The sequence below is a fragment of the Gopherus flavomarginatus genome, chromosome 4 (genome assembly GCF_025201925.1).
Source record: "Gopherus flavomarginatus isolate rGopFla2 chromosome 4, rGopFla2.mat.asm, whole genome shotgun sequence".
In the NCBI taxonomy this organism is placed as follows: Eukaryota; Metazoa; Chordata; order Testudines; family Testudinidae; genus Gopherus; species Gopherus flavomarginatus.
This window is the reverse complement of record NC_066620.1, coordinates 43,236,615-43,258,801: the sequence shown is the minus strand read 5'-3', so window position 1 is coordinate 43,258,801 and position 22,187 is coordinate 43,236,615. Positions and strand designations below refer to the sequence as shown.

Here is a 22,187-nt window from a genome sequence, read left to right as displayed (position 1 = left end):
GTGGCAGCATACCTTTCCTTAGTTAAATGGGCGTCAGCCTTGACCTGAAGAAATACCTTGCTGAGACATTAAACAAGGGTCTTCACCATGATGGTTTCTGTAATATGAACACTTCTCCACTTGGAATGGTACAGAGACCAGCAGCATCTTTTATGTAGAAGCAGAGCAACTTTCAGATGGTAGTGACTTCTGGACATACACAATTTGATCTGATGGCTTAAAGGTGAAAGGTTCTGTAACCCATTGCCAGTTCCATGAGCCAATCAGTTCTTTGGGGTAATTTTGTTTTAAACAGTACATGAAAGTGTGATTTCTCCTCAGTGACCATTTAACTATAACCTACTTGGGTCTACCTCTCAAGTATAAAATTTTATTTTAAATAAGCATAAAAGTGAAGCTGGAATGTAGCTATGAAAAAAATGACAGAGCCTGAGAGAGATCTCATTTAAAGAAGGTCATAAGAGTTTCTCTACACCCAGTTTCTTTAAATATGCATGATGTCTTTCAAGTGCTTCCAAGGATATGGGTCGCAAGTCATGTCTTGACATTTCACAATAGATGCAACCACTTTTTTATTCAACATTTCCAAACGAATCGTGGTATCTGTTTTATTGTGATCCATTTTGCTAGGAGTGCAGATAGAGCATGCTATTAAATATCTTTGTTAATGAAACAGATATGAAGCTCTGTGTAGATTCCTCTTGAACGACTTTGTATAGTATTCTGTGGCATCAGAAGAGTAGTTAATTTATGGACTGTACAGCTGTTACATGTGATGTTTCAGAATTGTATGGCTGTAAATGATATTTTGATAAGGTCAAACTCTGAAGTGTTGTAATAGTTTGTTTAAAGTGTGATACTGTGATTTTAACTCACTAGATAGTAGTTAAATTGAGTATATCATGCTTAAGATGTGGCCATGAATGCACACTAAGGGTAATAGTCACTCCACCTCCACAGAATCTGAGTATTTGAGTTCTGTGCAGGTAGAGCATGGGGAGATTTGGGAGGCCATTTCCACTAACCCAGGCCTGTGATTGCCAGAGCCTGTCTGCAATTTGCACACACTACTAGGATTACTGGTTCTTCAGAAGCACAGATTTGTGACACCTACCCTGTTCCAACCCTTGCCAGCACCCATAGTGATCGTTTGTGCTTGTCCTGTGCAGCTGCTCACTCCCCTTCCCACTCCTGTGTGCCCACATGTGGGCTAGGGTTGCCAACTGTCTAATCACACAAACCCAAACACCCTTTGCCCTGCCCCTGCCCTGAGGTCCCACCTCCGAGGCCCTGTCGTGCTCACTCCATCCCTTCTCCCTCCGTCACTTGCTCTCCCCCACCCTCATTCCCTTTCACTGGTCTAGGGCAGGGGGTTGGAGTGTGGGAGGAGGTGCAGGCTTTGGGAGGGGGCTCAGGGCTGGGGCAGGAGGTTGGGGTGTGGCGGGGAGGGGTGTGGGCTCTGGCCAGGTGGTATTTTCCTCAGGCGGTTCCCAGGCGGCAGTGCAGCAGGGCTAAGGCAGGATCCCTGCCTGCCCTGGTCCTGCGTTGCTCATGGAAGTGGCTGGCACATCCCTACAGCTCCTCAGGGGTGGAGCCTGCCTTAGCCTGCTGCGCCGCCAACCTGGGAGCTGCCCGAGGTAAGTGGGGCCAGGGGGCTCTGTGCCCCTCCCAAAATTGGCCAGCACATCCCTGCAACCCCGAAGTGGGGAGCAGGGGGCGCCATTTGCAGCCCCTGCCTGCAGGCACCACCTCCGCAGCTTCCATTGGTCGCAGTTTCTGGCCAATGGGAGCTGCAGAGTTAGCGCTTGGGGCACGGGCAGCGCGTAGATACCCCCAACACCCCCACCCCCGCCAGGGACCGCAGAGATATGCTGGCTGCTTCTGGGAGCAGCATGGTGACAGGGCAAGAAAGGGTTGGCAACTCTAGTATGGGCCTTAAGAGGTTCAGAGGGCCTTGCGTTGGGCCTCTTTACCAGAGATTATTTTTATTCTGTAAGTAGATGTACCATCATTTTATTTCCTTTTAATCTGAGATTTTCTGATCCACTGAGCACCTAATGGGGTAATACCCTACCTAATGACAAACAAGAGTCTTGTACAAACATAGACTTGGTCTTAGGTAATCAAACTTTAAGGATGGTACAACAATCAGATATTGCAGTAGTCTATATTTTCTACTAGCTGATAGACTCCACATTTTATTTTATTTTATTTTGGTTTGCTGGAATTAAACTTGATTTGTTTAACTTTTATGCAATGTAGTATTTCTGGAAACCAAAAAAGTATTGTATTTTGAAATCACTTTGTATTTTTGCAGTAATTCCTCTTCCCCATCCCCGCCACAATACACTGCAAATGGCTATGTTTTTCTTCGTGTTGAAATGAATTAAATAATCAGACTGCTAGTCATTTCCATGACCATAGCTTTGGAGTGACTAATACTATCAGTTACTAGTTTGTTTTCAATAATCTAACTTTTGCTGATTGCTTAAAGAAAAATTAATATATTACTTAATATTATAACAGTATATAGTTTAAAGTATATAGTAGTTGCCAAGATAAGACTTTAGAATCTCCCACTTACGGAGAACTTCCGTAGGTGAAACAGACTTGGCCTGAGGTGAAATAGTAAGGATCTCTGGACAAAAACAGAGAATTCTCTGGTGATGATGCTGCCATTATTTTATATGCACTCAGGCAACCACACTATAGCATGGCAAATGTCATTAGCCAAAAATGACCTGGAATGCATGCCCAGAATAAGAGGCCATAAAAGAGATGCTTTGTCTGATGTACTTTGGACTTACTATATTTTAATTTTATCTTTTTAACTCATTGTCTTTCTTGTTTCGCTTCTATTAGAATGTTTTCTCTACTTCACGCACACCTTGCCCTCTCTTTTTGTTCAATACACCTCTACCCCGATATAATGCAACCTGACATAACACGAATTCGGATATAATACGGTTAAGCAGTGCTTCGGGGGGGTGGGTTCTGCACACTCCGGCGGATCAAAGCAAGTTCGATATAACACGCTTTCACCTATAACACGGTAAGATTTTTTGGCTCCCGAGGACTGTGTTTTATCGGGCTAGGGGGTGTATTTATATTATAGTAGCACCCAGAAGCCCCTCTCAGAATGAGGGACACATTGTGCTCATCTCTGTGTAATTATGTACAAAGATATGGTGCCTGCCCTGAAGAACTTGTTGGTTAAGAATTACTATGCGTGCTCTCTTCCATCCCTTTGCATTGCTCTTCTGCTCTATTTTGTGTCAACTCTTTCTCTCCTCATTGTGTTGACAGTGACATGAGCTTTATTAGATCTTGCTCTGTGAAACTGTGTGCTAATGCTTCAGAAAACGTGATTTTAGTAAAACTTCATTCCAGTGCCAGGACCTTGAGTTGAAGCAAGAGAAGAGGAACATTGGCCATCTGAAAATGAGTGATTGTAAGGTAGCTGAGCTTCTCTAGCTGACTTTTCCTGAGCAATCTCTGGCACTGGGAAACCTGGGGCCTCGGTTTAATGAAAGCATTAAATCCTGGAAGCTGTTCTTGTCCATTCTAAGTGACTCTTATTTACAGATGCCCTGCTGCGTTGTGAAAATATATTTGATCCAGCCAGTGAGCATGTTTTTAATTGAAATATATGTTTTAGAACTAATTACATTTGTTCGGTTATTTCTTATGATTCATCTAATAAAACAGGTTGATCAGTTTTGCCAGGAAAGGGATCAAGTATATAAAATTGTTTTAAAATGGCATATTGGTTTCTGAAGAGAGAGGTTTTTTCCAAGAAAAGGGAATAAAATAGTCTAACAATCTTCTTAAAGCATTGAGTTGGTCAGTTATTAAAGAAATCACTGCTTTTCTGCCTTTCCACTGGGGAAAAGCAATAAAGTATATAGTAAAAAGATATGTTCAGTTACTGAAATGCCATATTTGGCTAGCATGAAGATAGGTTATCTACTGAAACACTACTGCTGCTAGTTGTATGTTGAAAAACTGTTAGCTATTAAATGATTATAGAACATTGACTCTTAAAAAACTGAATCGATCACTACTGGTATGTTGCCATTCCAAAAAAAATACACATTATATGAATCCAAATAATAGATCATTGCAAGATTAATTATATATGCAGTTTGTGTACCTCAGGGGTGGACAAACTTTTTGGCCCGAGGGCCACATCTGCGTATAGAAATTGTATGGCGGGCCATGAGTGCTCATGCAATTGGGGTTGGGGTGCAGGATGAGGTGAGGGCTCTGGTTAGGTGCAGACTCCAGGGTGGGCCAGAAATGAGGAGTTCAGAGTGCGGGAGGGGAATCTGGGGTGTGGTGGCGGGGAGGGCTCCGACTGTGGGTGCGGGCTCTGGGGTGGTGCTGGGGATGAGGAGCTTGGTGTGTAGGAGGGGGCTCCGGGTTAAAACCGAGGGGTTTGGAGGTTGGGAGGGGGATTAGGGATGGGGCAGGGCGTTGGGACACGGGGAGGTGGCTCGGGGTGCAGGCTGTGGGCGGTGCTTACCTCAAGCAGCTCCTGAAAGCAGTGGCATGTCCCACCTCTGGCTCCTACGTGGAGGTGCGGCCAGGCGGCTCTGCTGCGTGCTGCCCCATCCGCAGGCGCTGTCCCTTAAGCTCCCATTGGCTGTATTCCCGACCAATAGGAGCAGCGGGGGCAGCAGTCATGAATTTATAGACCTCTATCATATTCCCCCTTAGTGGTCTCTTTTCTAAGATGAAAACTCCCAGTCTTATTAATCTCTCCTCATATGGCAGCCATTCCGTACTCCTAATAATTTTTGTTGCCCTTTTCTGAACCTTTTCCAATTCCAATATATCTTTTTTGAGATGGGGCAACCACATCTGCACACAGTATTCACGATGTGGGCATACCATGGATTTATATAGAGGCAATATGATATTTTCTGTCTTATTATCCCTTTCTTAATGATTCCCAACATTATGTTCGCTTTTTTTACTGCCACTGCACATTGAGTGGATATTTTCAAAGAACTATTGAAAATGACTCCAAGATCTCTTTCTTGGTAACAGTCAATTTAGACCCCATCATTTTAGATGTATCATTGGGATTATGTTTTCCAATATGCATTACTTTGCATTTATCAACATTGAATTTCATCTGCCATTTTGTTGCCCAGTCACCCTGTTTTGAGAGATCCTTTCGTAGCTCTTTGCCATCTGCCTGGGACTTAACTATCTTGAGCAATTTTGTATAATCTGAAAATTTTGCCATCTCACTGTTTACTCCTTTTTCCAGATCATTTATGAATATATGGAATAGGACTGGTCCCAGTACAGACCCCAGGGGGCACCACTATTTACCTCTCTTCATTCTGAAAACTGACCATTTATTCCTACCATTTGTTTCCTATCTTTTAACTAGTTACCAATCCATGAGAGAACCTTTCCTCTTATCCCATGACTGCTTACTTTGCTTCACAGCTTTTGGTGAGGGACCTTGTCAAAGACTTTTTGAAAATTGAAGTACGCTATATCCACTGGATCCCCCTTGTCCACATGCTTGTTGACCCCCTCTAAGAATTTTAGTAGATTGGTGAGGCATGATTTCCCTTTACAGAAATCATGTTGATTCTTCTCCAACAAATTATGTTCATCTATGTGTTTGACAATTTTGTTCTTTACTATAGTTCCAACTAGTTTGCCTGATACTGAAGTCTGGCTTACAGCCCTGTAATTGCTTGGATCACCTCTGGAGCCCCTTTTAAAAATTGGAGTCACATTAGCTAGCCTCCAGTTATTTGGTGCAGAAGCTGATTTAAATGATAGGTTACAGACTACAGTTAGTAGTTGTGCAATTTCACATTTCAGTTCCTTCAGATCTCTTGGGTGAATACCATCTAGTCCTGGTGACTTACTACTGTTTAGTGTATCAGTTTGTACCCAAACCTCCTCTAATGACACCTCAATCTGGGACAGTTCCTCAGATTTGGGGGGAATAGTAGCTCAGTGGTTTGAGTATTGGCCCGCTAAACCCAGGGTTGTGAGTTCAATCCTTGAGGGGGCCATTTAGGGATCTGGGGCAACAATCCATCTGGGGATTGGTCCTGCTTTGAGCAGGGGGTTGGACTAGATGATCTCCTGAGGTCCCTTCCAACCCTGATATTCTATGACTCATTTATCACCTAAAAAGAATGTGTCAGGTTTGTGAATCTCCCTCACATCCTCAGCCATGAAGATTGATGCAAAGAATTCATTTAGTTTCTCCACAATGGTCTTATTGTCCTTGAGTGCGCCTTTAGAATTTGGATCACTCAGTGGCCCCACTGGTTGTTTAGCAGGTTCCTGCATCTGATGTACTTACAAAAATTTTTTATTATTTTTTGCATCTTTGGCTAACTGTTCTTCAAATTCTTTTTTGGACTTCCTAATTATATTTCTACATTTCATTTGCCAGAGTTTGTTCCTTTCTATTTTCCTCACTAGGATTTAACTTCCACTTTTTTTGTCTCACAGCTTCTTTTACTTTGTTCTTTAGCCATGATCTCACTTTTTGGTTCTCTTATTAGGTTTTTTTTAATTTGGGCTATACATTTAAATTGGACCTCTGTAATGGTGACTTTAAAAAGTTTCCGTGCAGCTTGCAGGGATTTCACTTTTGGCGCTATACCTTTTAATTTCTGTTTAACTAACCACCTCATTTTTGTGTAGTTCCCCTTTCTGAAATTAACTGCTACAGTGTTGGGCTGCTGTGGCGTTTTCCCCCACCACAGGGATGTTAAATATAATTGATATTATGGTCACTATTACCAAGGAATCCAGTTATATTCACTTCTTGGACCAGACCCTGTGCTCCACTTAGGACTAAATCAAGAATTGCTTCTCGTGGGTTCTGGGACTAGCTGCTCCAAGAAGCAGTCATTTGAGATGTCAAGAAACTTTATCTCTGCATCCGATCCTGAGGTGAAATGTACCCAGTCAATATGGGGATAGTTGAAATCCTCCATTATTATTGAGTTTTTTTTATTTTAGCAGCCTGTCTAAGATCACTGAGTATTTCACAGCCACTATCACCATCCTGGTTAGGTGGTCAGTAATATAGCCCTACTGCTACATTCTTATTTTAAAGCATGGAATTACTATCCATACAGATTCTGTGATACAGTTTGGTTCATCTAAGATTTCTACTTCATTTGATTCTGCACTTCCTTTCACATATAGTGCTGCTCCCCCACCAGCACGATCTGTTCTGCCCTTCCAATATATTTTATACCCTGGTATTACTGTGTCCCGTTGATTATTCTCATTCCACCAAGTTTCTGTGATGTTTATTATAACAATATCCTCATTTAATATGAGGCACTCTAGTTTACCCATCTCATTATTTAGACTTCTAGCATTGGTATATAAGCACTTTAAAAATTTGTCACTTTTTAGCTGTCTGCTATTACATGATGTAATTGAATGAGACTTATTTTTCTTTTGACTGTTTCTCATCAGATCTTACCTGCATTTTATATCTTCCATCCTCCCCTCCTTACTAGGACATAGGGAATCTCCATTAATAGATTCTCCCCTAAGGGATATCTCTGTCCGAACCACGTGCTCCTCTGCACCTGTCAGCTTTCCCCTAGCCCTTAGTGTAAAAACCACTCTAAGACCTTTTTAATTTTAAGTGCCAGCATCCCAGAGTTAAATAATAGCAGAGAAGAGGAGAAACAAAGTAAGAGATGATTGTTAAGAGTGAAAAGCTTTGAAGAGCTGGAAATGGAAAAGACTATGTGGAGAGAAAAGAAATTGCAAAAGAGAAAGCTCTTGCACTAGCAGTGGTGAAATTGTTTGAAGTGACAGATTAAGGACCCAGCTAGAAGGGTGGAAGCCACTTAAGGGGCAAAGTTCATGAGATAAGTAAGACCACATCCAAGAGAGTTTTAAAGCCAAAGAGAACAAGATTTGTCTGGATCCTGAAATTAATGGGAAGCAGGTGGATTTGCATGAATACTGGGATGTAACTGTTCATGCCATTTTTTGTAATGAACACATATGGTAACAAAGATCATATTGCAATGACTGGCATCAGTTCCATGAGTCAAGTCTGCAATATCAGATGATATGCAAAAGGGAAGATATATATCACGCTAGCTTTAACTTGAATATGTTTATGGCAAATAGTGCTCCCCTTTGCATAGGTGCAGAAGGCCAGACAGGCAGTGGAACTGATGGACTGCCACTGGGTGACTGGAAAGAGACACAGGATGTAGGGTTCTTCGTGTGCAGCTATACTCAGGCTTGGTCTACACTACGTATTTAAACCGAATTTAGCAGTGTTAAACCGATATAACGCTATACCCGTCCACACTACGAGGCCTTTTATATCGATATAAAAGGCTCTTTAAATCCTTTTCTGTACTCCTCCCCGAGTAGTAGTGCTAAAATCGGTATTACTATATCGGATTAGGGTTAGTGTGGCCGCAAATCGAGGGTATTGGCCTCCGGGCGGTATCCCACAGTGCACCACTGTAACCGCTCTGGACAGCAATCTGAACTCAGATGCAGTGGCCAGGTAAACAGGAAAAGCCCCGCGAAATTTTGAATTTCATTTCCTGTTTGCCCAGCGTGGAGCTCTGATCAGCACGGGTGGCAATGCAGTCCCAAATCCAAAAAGAGCTCCAGCATGGACCGTATGGGAGATAGTGGATCTGATCGCTATATGGATCTGTTCTATCAAAGCTCCGTTACAGAAGACGAAATGCCAAAGCATTTGAAAAAAAAATCTACAGGCTACACAGTGCTGCGTGACAACCGTAACGGGAAGCCAGAGTCTCAAATGGATGCTCATGGAGGGAGGGAGGGGGTACTGAGGACTCCAGTTATCCCACAGTCCCCAGCAGTCTACGAAAAGTATTTGCATTCTTGGCTGAGCTCCCAGGGCCTGTAGGTTCAAACACATTGTCTGGCGTGGTTCAGGGAATAGCTCGTCAATTTACTCCCCTCCCCCCACGTGAAAGAAAAGGGAAAAAAATCGTTGCTTGACTTTTTTCAGTGTCACCCTATGTCTACTGAATGCTGCTGGTAGACGCAATGCTGCAGCAGTGAAGAGCAGTATCCACTCCTCTCCCCTCCCCGGTGGCAGACGGTGCAATAGGACTGGTAGCCGTCCTTGTTATCAACACATGAGTGCTCCTGGCTGGCTTCAGGTGAGGCTGGCTGGGGGCGCCTGGGTGAAAATAGGAATGATTCTCGGTCATTCCCAGTAGATGGTACAGAACGGCTGGTAACTGTCCTCATCATAGCGACTGGGAGCTGAGCTCTATCAGCCCCCTCCCTTTCCTGTGTAAAGAAAAGATTTTGTCCTGCCTGGACTGTCGTAGCAGTGGCATGCTGGGCTCCTCTCCCCCGCACCGCTTAATGTCCTGCCTGGACTGTCATAGCGGCGGGAGGCTGCCTCCCCCTCATTTTATCTCACTAACAAGTCACTGTTTCTTATTCCTGCATTCTTTATAACTTAATGACACAAACGGGGGCGACACTGCCATGGTAGCCCAGGAAGGTTGGGGGAGGAGGGAAGCAACGGGTGGGGTTGTTGCAGGGGCATCCCCCCGTGAATGGCATGCAGCTCATCATTTCTGTGGGATCTGGCACGGAGCAACTGTGCTCTCTGATACACTGGTTCTCTAGCACACTTGCCTCATATTCTGGGCAGGACTGACTCTATTTTTAGAAACCATAAAGGAGGGATCGACTCGGGGAGTCATTCCCATTTTTGCCTTTGCGCCCCTGGCCGACCTCAGCCAGGGGCACCTATGATAGCAGCAGACAGTACAGAACGACAGATAACCGTCATCTCATTGCCAATTTACACCAGCAGCAGATGGTACAGAACGACTGATAACCGTCTCTGCTATCATGCAAAAGTAAATGAATGCTGCTGTGTAGCGCTGGAGTATTGCCTCTGTCCGCGGCATTCAGTACACATACGGTGACTGTAAAAAAAAAAAAAAAAAAAAAAAAGCTGAACGGGCTCCATGGTTGCCGTGCTATGGCGTCTGCCAGGGGAATCCAGGGAAAAAGGGCGCAAAATGATTGTCTGCCGTTGCTTTCACGGAGGAAGGAATGATTGACGACATTTACCCAGAACCACCCGCAACAATGATTTTTGCCCCATCTGCCACTGGGCTCTCAACCCAGAATTCTAAGGGGCGGGGGAGACTGCGGGAACTATGGGATAGCTACGGAATAGCTACCCACAGTGCAATGCTCCGGAAATCGACGCTAGCCTCGGACCATGGACGCACACCGCCGAATTAATGTGCTTAGTGGGACTGTGTGCACTTGACTTTATACAATCTCTTTTATAAAACCGGTTTACGTAAAATCGGAATAATCCCGTAGTGTAGACGTACCCTGTCAGAGAAGGCCCTTTTCACCCTATTGCACAATGTTGTTTTGAAGGTAAAGCAGGTTGGAGGGAGGCTTGAAAGTGGATACACATATTCATTAGCAAGCCCTGTCTCCAGTATTGTGATGATTAGGGGAGCAGAGCAGAGTGGCAGTCATGAAGTGGTTTTGCTATCATTCCTTTCTCACTGTCCCATCCATCCACATGCACTGAGTGCATAGAATTTTTGAAGTCCTTATATAATTAACCATCAGACACCTACAATGGCATAACTATCTTGTTGACCAGCATGGTCAATAGTCAGCACTAGTCAGGAAACCATTTCAAAAATAAACAGTTTAAGACAAGGACAAAAAAGTGTATTGTTTTACTTCAAACTTTATTCAAAATTATATTCTGAGCTCTATATTCTGATCGTGTGTTTTGCTTCTTTAGTACCTCAGGAAATACACTTTTTGCTCTGGTGGGTGTTAGGTAGGGTTACAAACACTCCAGGATTGTCCTGGAGTCTCCAGGAATTAAAGATTAATCTTTAATTAAAGATTGTCATGTGATGAAACCTCCAGGAATACATCCAACCAAAACTGGCAATCCTAGTGGGAGGCTGTGAGCTTAGTTGGAAATACTGCATTAATGTAGCTTCGTAGTGGGGGATTTTGTTGTTGTTTTCTTTTAAGAAATCCCTCTTCATCAGAACTAAAAATCTTTTGTGTCAAAGGTTATACATCTGGAAACATTAGTATTTAATTTCCCATATGCACAATGCAAGCTCTTAGTTGCGTCCTGCAACAAGAATTTTGCCTTTATGCTAGAAATCCAACAGTCCATAGTTAATTTATTGTTTAAAACCATGTTTCAGTTGGGTGTCTCCTGTTTATCACGTACAATTAGTTATGTTTTATGATAATCAAGAGCAATTTTAAAAGTAGGGAATTAGGTCTCTTTTCACCTCCTCCCTCTATTCTGTACCATTTAGCAAACCCAACAATCTGTTTGTTGGCCCAAATACAGTATTCTGAATTTCAATTTTGCTTGTTTTTTTTCTCTTTAGTGATGTTACAAGAAACAGAGGTGGATTAGGGTTTTAAGTGATTCGCTATCTCAGTAGTTCTCCACCATCGAGTTTCTCAGGTGATTTCCCATTCTGCCTTCTGCTTTCTGGTGCAAGAGTTGTGTAGACTTGAGTGTCCCGGTGATAGCCCATCTGATTTTTTGTTTATTTCTGTTTGGATCTCCTATACGGTAAATTCTTTCCTTCCACAAAGGGAAGCTTTCAGGAGTTGCTACAAAGCACATAGTTTTGCTGGAATTGACTAGCTCAAGGAGTTTGAGTTTGAAAAACATCATCTTGTATATTATTTTTACTTTTAAGAACGTGTTGTCACAAACTCTTAAACAACAATTCACATCAGAGGAGTGAGAGATGTTCAGAGCTCAGACAGTATCACATGCCCATTGCCTTTTGAATGGTGAGACTTGACCCCAGCAAGCTTTTGTTTCTCATACCCCACTCTTTTTATTCTCTCTTTTGCTGCAGGTATTTAACTTTTGCCTTCCTATGGTTCTGCAAAGCTTTGAAAGTGCTAGATTATTTAAAGCATATTTGAGATATAAGGGAAAATGTATGCAATATGTAACCACCGATTCCTTTGTTTTGACATTTATCTTACTGTATAAATTCTGCCAGTTGGCTTCAGGCACAGCTACCAAAAGAATGAGCACATGTTGTATTCATTAGTTCTCATCTGGCTCTACTTGGTTTTGCAAGACAGACAAAAGCATGGTCATATTAAATAGACTGTAATGCATTTGTAATATGAGTTCTCTCCCACTTAATGGAATGATAGCATTGCAAAAGCAGCTAGCTTTAAACTAGGATATTACAATTCAATTTATTGTAAAACAGTGCATATAAGCATATTGCCAGTGGTATCTTTACTTTTTAATTTTGGAAGATATGGTATGAAAATACCAAAAATTGGTATATCACTTCCATTTTCTCATGCATTGTTTGGCTGCAGTTAAAATTTTTATTGATTGTAAAACATGAGCAAACTCAACGCTTTGGGACAGTAAGAGTTTTCATTTACGCTGTTTTTGTTGGCTTTTCAACAAATAAAATCCTCATGGTTAGTTATTCTTAACTGTAATTGTTTATTCAGGTGTATGTAGGTGAATAAAAATTCAGTTGTTGCTTTTTTAACTTTGTAAAAACTAATCTGAAAAACTTGCGGATTAGCACATATTGAGGACAAGTGGCAGTATAACTTAATCTGAAGGAGAAATAGCAGAGGTACAAGTCTCTAAATTAAGAGCCCAATTTTATCCCTGTTGATTTAGATGGGGGTAGGAATGGACCCTAATTGTGTAAAAACAATAGCTTGTCCCCCCCACCTTATTTTGAAAACTAGTTAGTAAGAATTCTATAAATTTCCCAAACTTTTGCTAAAACAGAGGTAACAGAATTGTAACATTTGAGATCTTTAATTGGTAGCTTGTGCACTGTGACAAATTGCTGTAGTGCATGGGTTAGTGAGTGCCTTTATTATTGTATTTCTGGTGTCTGAGATTTAGCCACTCCCTGAAACAGTCTCAGATGTTTGTCTGCATCCCACCCCCTTTTGCCTCTCTCTCTCTCTCTCTCAAAAGCAGAAGCTTTCCTCTTGCTCAGAATGCAAAGAGAGACAGGAGGAGGAGACCTATCTTAAGGAGTTTTTATTTGTGCCAACACAGAAGTGCTTTGTGGTGGGCCATCTGGACTGGGAGGATTTCCTCAGAATTCAAAGTATGCCGTCAGATTTACAGAGCTGCGATTTGCTCTGAAACTATCTGGGAAGGCAGCGAGAAACGTAGACACAACTGGTTTTATAGTACATGTAACATAGGTGACAAGAATGGAAGACAGCTTGCCTTGTCTTGCTTCAGTATGTGATTCCTCAGCACTTATGAACTTCTGCACTGGTAAAGTATATCTATCTTTTTCTTTTTTTACTGGGAATGCCAGTGCAGTCTCTGAAAGTACTTATGAATCATGACAAAAGAAATCTTGTGCTAAAGACTGCTAAAATGAGTTCCAACTCTTTCTTTGCTGGTCCCCTTAACCCACACCAAAAAAAAAAACATGTACAAGTAAATAACATGACAAATATTTGTCTGCGTACATCAGTAACTCTGCACCCTCATTACAGCCAACAAGGTGTGCTTATTCAGAGATCAAGATAGCTTACTATAATGTAATTTACAGAACGGAATGCATGCTGGCCTTGAGAAAGTAAACAAAACAACTTTTTACTAGTGTAGATGTACAATATAAAATAATAGGGAATAATTAAACTAAATATTTGATGGAAAAATACTCTTGGCACTGTGACTTTTGTAGTGTGAATAACTCCCCTCCCCCGAAAATAGCATGCTAGATCATAAAATGTATCACATAATGATTTTTTTCCTTTTAAACAGAGAAATATTTCAAATTAATATATGATCTATGTAAGCCTTTCACTGAGAAGTGCTTCAGAAAACTGTCTATTTCAATGTCAGTGTTGTATTAAAAAATAAGTAAGCCCCTGCAAGAAAGTTTTGATTGCATCGGGCTCCTGTGGCAGGAGGCAGTAAAGATTCGTTCACAATAAGTAGTTAAAATAACCACGCATGCTGAAATTTCAAGTATGTGCAATGCTGTATTTTTGTTTCTGCATGGCATGGCATGTTCTCCTCTCAAACTTAACTCTGTCTTCCTTTTCATTTTTAACTTTGACTGAAGTCTTAGTAAGAGTAGCAAGAACTTTCAACACAAACTTCCTTTGTTTAAGCAGTAGTTATCACACCAATCTGTAAGGTTCCTGCTCTTTCATAAAGAGTTTCTGATAGATCTTTAATATTCTGAGACAAATTAGAGTAATGAAAATACTGCTGGGTAGTAAATAAATATATACTCATCCCAAAATCACACATCCCTCACTGAAGAAAGTATTGCTTTGCTTACTGATTCATAAGGGACAGTTTTCATATGAGTACAACAGTACATGTACAAAATCACATGCTTTACAGCCTTAAGATAAAAGATTAACAGGAAATGATTAATTCCATATTTTAACTTTTTTTTTTTGACATTTCCCAAATGTAACGGTATATGTTCAGAGCAGTAGATTTCAGTGCATGTTTAGCTGGTAAATTCCTAAACTGGGAAATGTACTTGTACTTTATCTGCTGCAGAATTCAAAGCATTCACCCACAGTTAATCAGAATGTAATATTAAGATGTTGCAATCAGAGGGGAGTGAATTAGAAATTAAAAAAAATACTAGTGCTTCTCATAATCCCTTGCACTGTTACACAATCCCAGAAAGTACAGCAATATGAAGAAGGCTGCTGTTTAACTTCTTAAGTATCTGCAGAACAGAAATCAAAGGGCACTAAGTTCTATGTAAATACTTAGGGCCATATTTATCCATGCTTGTTGATGCTGAGTAGCACCTTATTCAGCAAAAACTCCCATATGTTTTTATGTTCCTTAGTAAATAAAGTTTTAATAATCCTCTGAAAAAATTCAGGTGTCATCTCAAGCTGGCGATTTTTAAAGGCAAACATGAAATTTCAAATTGTGAATGTGTCTGAAGTTTATCTCACTGTTAATCATTCTAAATATTTCCATCCTAATGTGTGCTGGAAATATGTGCCCCTTTCTACCTTCGAACAACAGCAATTTTAGTTTTAATTAATTGGAAGCAGGGGACTACAAAAGGATCATACTTGATCCTGTAGTCTAAGAGAATAACTTGAATCTTTTATGTAAATTTACATATGATGTAATGTATAATACATATAATGTAAGTTAAAGTCTCTGATTAAAACGAAAACACAAATAATAAAACAAAGTTCTTATAATTCAATTTTGTATTGGATCTTTGTCATAATTGAGGTTTTAGCCCTCATTGGACAAATTAACTTACCATTTGTTTCTATATGTCTTCTGTGGAACATAGCTTTCACTTTGCAATTTTTTTAAAAAACATTGTTCTTATGACATTTTATTATATACAATTTCGGAAGGAATTTGCTCTGTTTTGAAAATAAAGCATTTCAAGCTTAAGTAACAAGCATTTTGGAGAAGCTGCTGCTTCTTCACAGTTTTAAACTGGGTTGCCATTATAAGTCATATTTTTGATCTTCCCCCTAAAATTATCTCCTTGGTATAAATGCTTCACAACTCTGAAATGCTTAAAAAAAAACACACATACACACAATATACATTTTAGATACAGGGTACAGAAAACATTGGGTCTGATCACAGTGGTTGACTCACGCCTTATAAGAACCTGACCCCATAAAAGGGCTACTTGCATAAACAAGGGCTCTTCTTTGTTTGGCAAAACTGCCACTGACGGCAGGATTCAGAGTAGCAGCCGTGTTAGTCTGTATCTGCAAAAAGAACAGGAGTACTTGTGGCAGGAGTTATGTCTAAGCAAACTTTTGGCACTCTGCTTTACCACTATCTGTAATTGTTTTCATGTTGTAGTTGTGACTGACAGAAATGAGTGGGGGAGGGAGAAGGGGGGAAAGGAGTTTTCTCCACTTATTGCGGGGAAATCCTGATTTCCATTTCCAGATTCTATAGTGCATACATTCAAGCGCTCATCCCCTGCTTTCGCTAAAAATAGATTCCTTCATCATAAGTGAGGCTAAAGAGTGGAGCACTTGCACTTCCTTTATAGCATGGGATATATCACATCACACCTGGCAGAGAAGCTTATTCAAATTTAAACTACTTGTGCTAGACAAAAGTAGTGGCAATTTTTCCACAAATGTTTGGTTATAAGGATGGCTTTTAAAGTTAAAACAGTGTCAGTGTCCCTGTAATAGCATCTTCTGAGAGAACTTGGCTGTAAAATTAGCTCTGGGCTGATATATGTTGGTTCAGCCCAGGATTGTGGTTTTCGTTTTGTACCAGAGAAGATAAATTTACTTACAAGCAAAATTAAGGAATTAAAAAAAAAAATCCAGAGGGAGTGTGTTATTGGAGTCTGAGTAGTTCAAACTACATTGTAACTTTTTAAAATGAATGTAAGCAAATTCTAATGACACCGACTGCTATGCAGCTGTTTTTGGAAAGATGGATGACTTTTGACTATCCTGTTGTCTGGAAATATATATATATTAAAAGAGTTTACTTGAGCCTTAGCTGTTCTGGGGTTTTACCCTGGTTAGATCCGTCAGAGCCTAGCAACCAATAGAGGTGCACTGGTTTAAATTCCTACTTTAAGCAGGAAAAGCTCCATTTTGATTAATAGAATTCAAGGCCAGAAGAGATCATCATTTTGATTGTCTTGTGTGATCTTGTATATAACACAAGCCATACAACTTCCCCAAAATAATGTATGTTTGAACTAGAGGTGTATATTAAAATAAAAATAAAATAAAATAATCCAATCTTGATTTTAAAATTGCCAGTGTTGGAGAATCCATCACCAACTTTGATAAATTCTTCCAGTCATCCTCAGTGAGGGTTAATTACCCTCACTGTTAAGTGTATGCCTACTTTCTAGTCTGATATCTAGCTTCAACTTCCAACCATTGGCTCTTGTTATACCTTCAATCTGGTGCAGCAAGCACTAGTTTCAAGCCAAGGTAAACTGTGTGGGTGCAAATCGTGGCTTATTGCAGATTTGGCAGTCTACACTAGAGTTTTGGCAGCTACTTTGGCAACTGGCCAACGATAAGTAAATCTGCAGTGTAGAGAAAGCCTTTAGAGTGTGGCAAAGGGAGAGAGAGGAGTAATTGAAGAGAGTGCCCAGAAACTTTAGATGTCATATTTCTCTGATCAGTTGCTCCCGATTCCAGGAGAGCTTCTCTTCCCCAACATAAGAGAGAAGGGGGTTGTTGTATCCATGTTTCCTCTGTTCTCTTCCTCTTTATAGCTTTCACTAATTGAGAGTCTAATGTGTTGGAACTAGGACAGAGTGTTGTGTGCAATTGGTTAAGGCAAAGGGGTTGTGAGATAGGTCCTCTGTGCTCTAGTGCTAGTTATACCATTTGAATCGCTGTGTGATGTTGGGCATCGTCAGAGAAGAGGCACTTTCATAGATGCTAAGTAGTAGTATTTTGCAGTTCTTCCCTGTGTAACTGTTACTCAGTTAGCTGGGGAATAGTCTGCTCTGTGCTATGATAGCAGTGGAAAGGGAAAGTTATCTCAGCTAAGGTCATTCCTTTATGCCAAATTGCAGCCTAAAGAAGTTGAGCTGTATGGAGTCACCCTACCCTTGGGTTGGACAGTTGCACACACTGTGGAATGTCTAATGTTGCATTCTGCAGTTTCTGGAAAGGGAGCAGTCTTCGTGTCTCCATCACCTAGGAAATTCATAGCAATTCTCTTGGCCAGCAGATATAGAATTAATTTCTTTTTCTGGCTAGTACAGCAAAAATAAAGATAAACTATTCATACTTACTTTTAATTAGACACAAATATGACTAATATTGTTTTAATGTTTTTGATTTTTAAAAAGACTGAAATGTCTCAGGCGGATTTTGTCTCCCTGCAGTAACTGTGAATAAGTGTGTTTTGGGCCGAGGGAGGTCCTGCGATGGTAGAGGTTAATCCCTTCCATCAACCCGTCTAGTGGAGTGGCATTAGAGTTACATCACGTCTGATACTGCAGCCCATGTCAGGTTCTGCTCCTACTCAGTAACACGAGGGTGCATGTCTGGCTGATGTACACAGGGATGGATCACCTGATCCTACTGCCCAGACACAACAGCACTAACAGAGCTCCTGCAGAGCTGAGCTCTTGTGGCACACATGAGGTGTGGACTACGTACACAGATTTTACAAATCTTGCACACAGTGGAACTGTATATGGCTAAGTGCCCCTCTGTAGACTCATAGGAAAGGATGAGATTTTCCCTTTAGTAAACTGTCCAGAGCTTTAATCAAGGTGAAAGATCGATCTACGATAATTTGTGACAACCTAAAGTGTTTTCAACCATTCATGTTTCTGGACTATGTTTTTGAGTTGGGCCTGCCAAACCAAAATGGATTCAAAATGCAGTTATACAATACAGACAGGAAGTTAGAGCTGAGAAGAGTGAGTCAGAACCAATATTTGGTATTAACTGTGAAATATATAACTTAAGGTGACTTTAAACCATCTGGACGGGGTTGGTTTTCATATAGAAAGGTAAATTATACTCATGAACTAAGCTAAAATCTATAGTGATTTAAACTTTTCTCAATATGTGGGTTTTTTAATATTTTATATGAATCATTAATTTTAAAGTGTATTTGTCTTCTTTCTGTTTTTAAGTCTATAGTAATCTTAATTTTTAACATCAGACTTTTACATTTATTATCATTACTATTACATTAGTGTTTAGAGTAGAGCTGATGTGAAATTTTTTCATCAAAGTAATTACAATGAAAAATGTCTTTTTTTCAAGAAAAATAGAATAATTTTAAATTTTGCTGAAAACTTAAAATGTTTTAATTAAAAATGAAATGAAAACTTTTAATGGGAAATTTCTACAAAAACAGTGGGGGAAAACATTTTTAAAAAATTCCCACCAAAAAAACCTATATTTTTTGACCAGCTGTAATCTAGAGTTATGAAGGCATCATTGTGTTAGGTGTTGCACAAACTGGTAGAACAGTGACAGTCCCTGATTTAGTCAGCTCTCAGTTTTAAAGATTGATGGTGAAATCCTGGCCCAACTGAAATCTGTGAGAGTTTTGCCATTGACCTCAATGGGCAAGAATTCTGCCAAAGAAGTTGCATCAGTCATCGTATATTTGTATGTAAATTATGTTCCTTAACATTTTCATACACTGTTACTTACCTATGATAAGAGAGTTAGAAAATCGAACACTTCAGCCCAGTCTAAATTGGTCTTGGCACAGAATTTAAATGAACATACTGTAAAGCAGCTTCAGATAATTCAGTATTAATTCAGTTGGGCTAAGCAGTATGAATTGATTAGTTTAGAAATGAAGTTAACTTAAGGTATAGTGTTCAGCTAATTTTGTTTGTAGGCCAGTGTACACAGGGTCTCTCTTGCAGTAAACTTACTATGAAAGAGCTATTTGCATCTGATAGCTTTTCCCTTTTCAGGTAACTAATACCAAAGAGCGTGTCTTGTCTTATTCAGCTTTGCCCAGAATAACCTAACACGTGTCAGTCTTGTGCAGAACGATGGAGATAGTTAGTCTAATCATCAGATCGAATGAGCTGATTGTTTGACCAACTGAAACAAGTCAGACAAAGTTTGACAGTCAGACAACTGAAACATTTTACAGACAAAGTTTGCTAAAATTATTTTTGTTACAGGGCGCCTGGCATTTTCTGTTTTTGTTATACTTTAAGGTCCATAATTGGTATTTTACTGAGAACTAAGGAAAGAGAAGCATGTGATATCGCTGGCATATTTCTCAGTATAATTTTGTTACTACTCAAGATCTCAGTATAACAAATATTATGAAATATGCTTGTAACTTATTTGATTTGCTTTAAAAAAAATAAAAAAATATTGAGATATTTCTGCCAAACGTGTGCTTGAGTTTGCCACCCTTTTAATGGTTGCAGGAATTTGTATTAACCACCAAAAAGGGATATGAAAGGCTAACCATGACTGAAATAAGATGACGATTAATCTTTCACAGAAAATAACTGAAAACTATATAGCTGAAGTGTTGTCTGTTACTTATTCTTAGTTAAAAATAGCACAGTCCTGGAGTATTGTCAGAAAATTAGCCCAGTAGCATTCACAATAGACAAACATGTTAAAGGAGCAAAGTAGCTAAGCAAACTCACTTCAAAAATACGAAGACAAAAAGCAGGCTAAGTAATTGCTCAAGGGGGCCACTTATTCACTTTTAATTGTGTGTGTGGGGGAGGAAATATTCCTGCTTAGGGCCCCCAATGGACTAGTACTGTATCACCTCTCCTAGTACATGGTTTTTTAGTCACATAAAAGTGAAATTGACCCTTATGAAGAGGGACCCGAATAAGTATTTAAGACCTCCACATAACTTAAGCACTACATAGCCCCGTATTAAGGGCTTATATTATGCAAAGGATCTTAAAGCAAAACTCATCTGTGCAGGAGACATAGTTTTCTCGTGTATTGATTCAAGATTGGGAAACAAAATCCCACAGCAGCTTAGAACCATCAAAAACCTCACCCTCTTCAGCTCTAAGTGCAGGGCTCACTTCTTTGACCTTGCCTTCTCTAACATAACCTCATGGTGATATATTTAAAGAAAAAACAACACTGGTCTGCACAGAAACTGGGGAGAAGGTGAGAGAATGAACCACATGTGAGAGAAATTAGTCACATTGCTTAATGCACTCTTGGAAGATACTATGGTGTTGTGCATGGTGGAAGTATTTCCATAAAATAGGCTAGAATTTAGAGCAGGGGTCTCAAACTCAAATGACCACGAGGGCCATGGGAGGACTAGTACATTGGCCCAAGGGTTGCATTACTGACACTTCCGCCCGCTGCCCTCAGCCCCGCCCCCACTCCACGCCTTCCATGAGGCCCCACCCCGCCTCTTCCCACCCCTTCCATGCCTCCATTCCAACACCTTCGGCTTCCTGGAGCAGCGCGGGGGCAGGGCAAGCAGGCAGGGAGCCTGCCCTGCCCCCGGTGCACGTTGGGCCGGAGCTGATCTAGGTAAATGCTGCGGGGGGGGGCTATGAGGAGTTTGCGGGCCACAGAAAATAACTTCAGGCCATGTGTTTGAGACCCCTGATTTAAAGACTCTCTCCCCTGTGGGGAATTTTACCTCTAAATTTTACCTCTGGTTTTGAAATCTTGCTTAACGTATTTTTTTTCAAGCTTGAATTGCTAATTCGCAGAAATGTTTAAAACTAGCACACCCATAGGTATATCTTATTTTATTTCTAAACTGCCATAGATGTGCACTGTGTTTACAAACTGACAAAAGGCATGGGACCCTGCTCTAAGGAGATTATCAGGAGCCGATCCTGCAATCATTTACATTCTCGGTAATGCTTATCCATTAACTCACTGACTTCAGTAGGACTACTTGGGTGAGCAGCGGTTTATATGGTGGGGTGGCCCAAAAAGAGCTGTGAGAATTGAAATATGACTATGTCTGCCCCTATTGGTCAGCCACAGCCTTTATAGCTTGAGAGATCTAAGATCATAACTGAAGGAAGTATGGCAGATGCAGGTTGCCAGGTATTACTAATGTCAGTTCTAAATTTACCCCTCTTGCATGCAAACCAAGTGTTATCTCACTTTTTTCTACTCTGTTAGCCTCATTTTCAAGATTTCACATTTTTTATATTATGAGAAGGCTTATAAATGCCAAAAGATGGATGCCATATGAATGTCACGTCAAGCTTTTTTGCTCTTGTTTTTGTTTTGCACTTGTGTTTTGCATTTTTGTCATGTCTTAACAAGGCGTTTTGGCCAATAATATTATGTAGAAATAGTGTAATGATTATACAGTCCCATTATATAATTGTAAATGGACACTTCTTTATATGTGATGCTTAGAAGTGAATAGTTCACCAGCTGGGATAATTTTATATTAATTTATATAATTTAATCCTATAATTTAACAAAGACTTCTGGGAAATGGAATAAACTGGTAATTCTGTGGTTGGACTTCAGCTACAGTCAAAATGAACTCACCTCTTAGAATTGCATTTCTGTTTCAAATTATTCCAATATGAGGCACTAAGTTAAGTTTTGAAAGGTTTCGAAAGATAAAATTTCCGTGTAAAGGATGGCGGGGAGGTGGAACTAGAGTAAATACTAAATCTTTCTACCGACAAGTTACATTTGGC

General features: G+C 40.3%; 1 protein-coding gene across 4 annotated transcripts in view; it reads left to right on the top strand.

Moving 5' to 3' along the window:
- The window catches only part of EML4 (EMAP like 4), a 273,784-nt gene that overhangs the window by 90,101 nt on the left and 161,496 nt on the right, over positions 1 to 22,187 (top strand). For 2 of the 4 annotated variants that reach the window (XM_050951785.1, XM_050951782.1), the window contains exon 1: positions 13,034 to 13,339. The exons of the other annotated variants lie outside the window; for them this stretch is intronic. In XM_050951785.1, coding sequence (XP_050807742.1) covers positions 13,273 to 13,339 — 67 coding nt within the window. In that variant the 5' untranslated portion in view covers positions 13,034 to 13,272. Of the gene's footprint in view, positions 1 to 13,033; positions 13,340 to 22,187 lie in introns of those variants that run through there. 4 annotated transcript variants of the gene reach the window in all.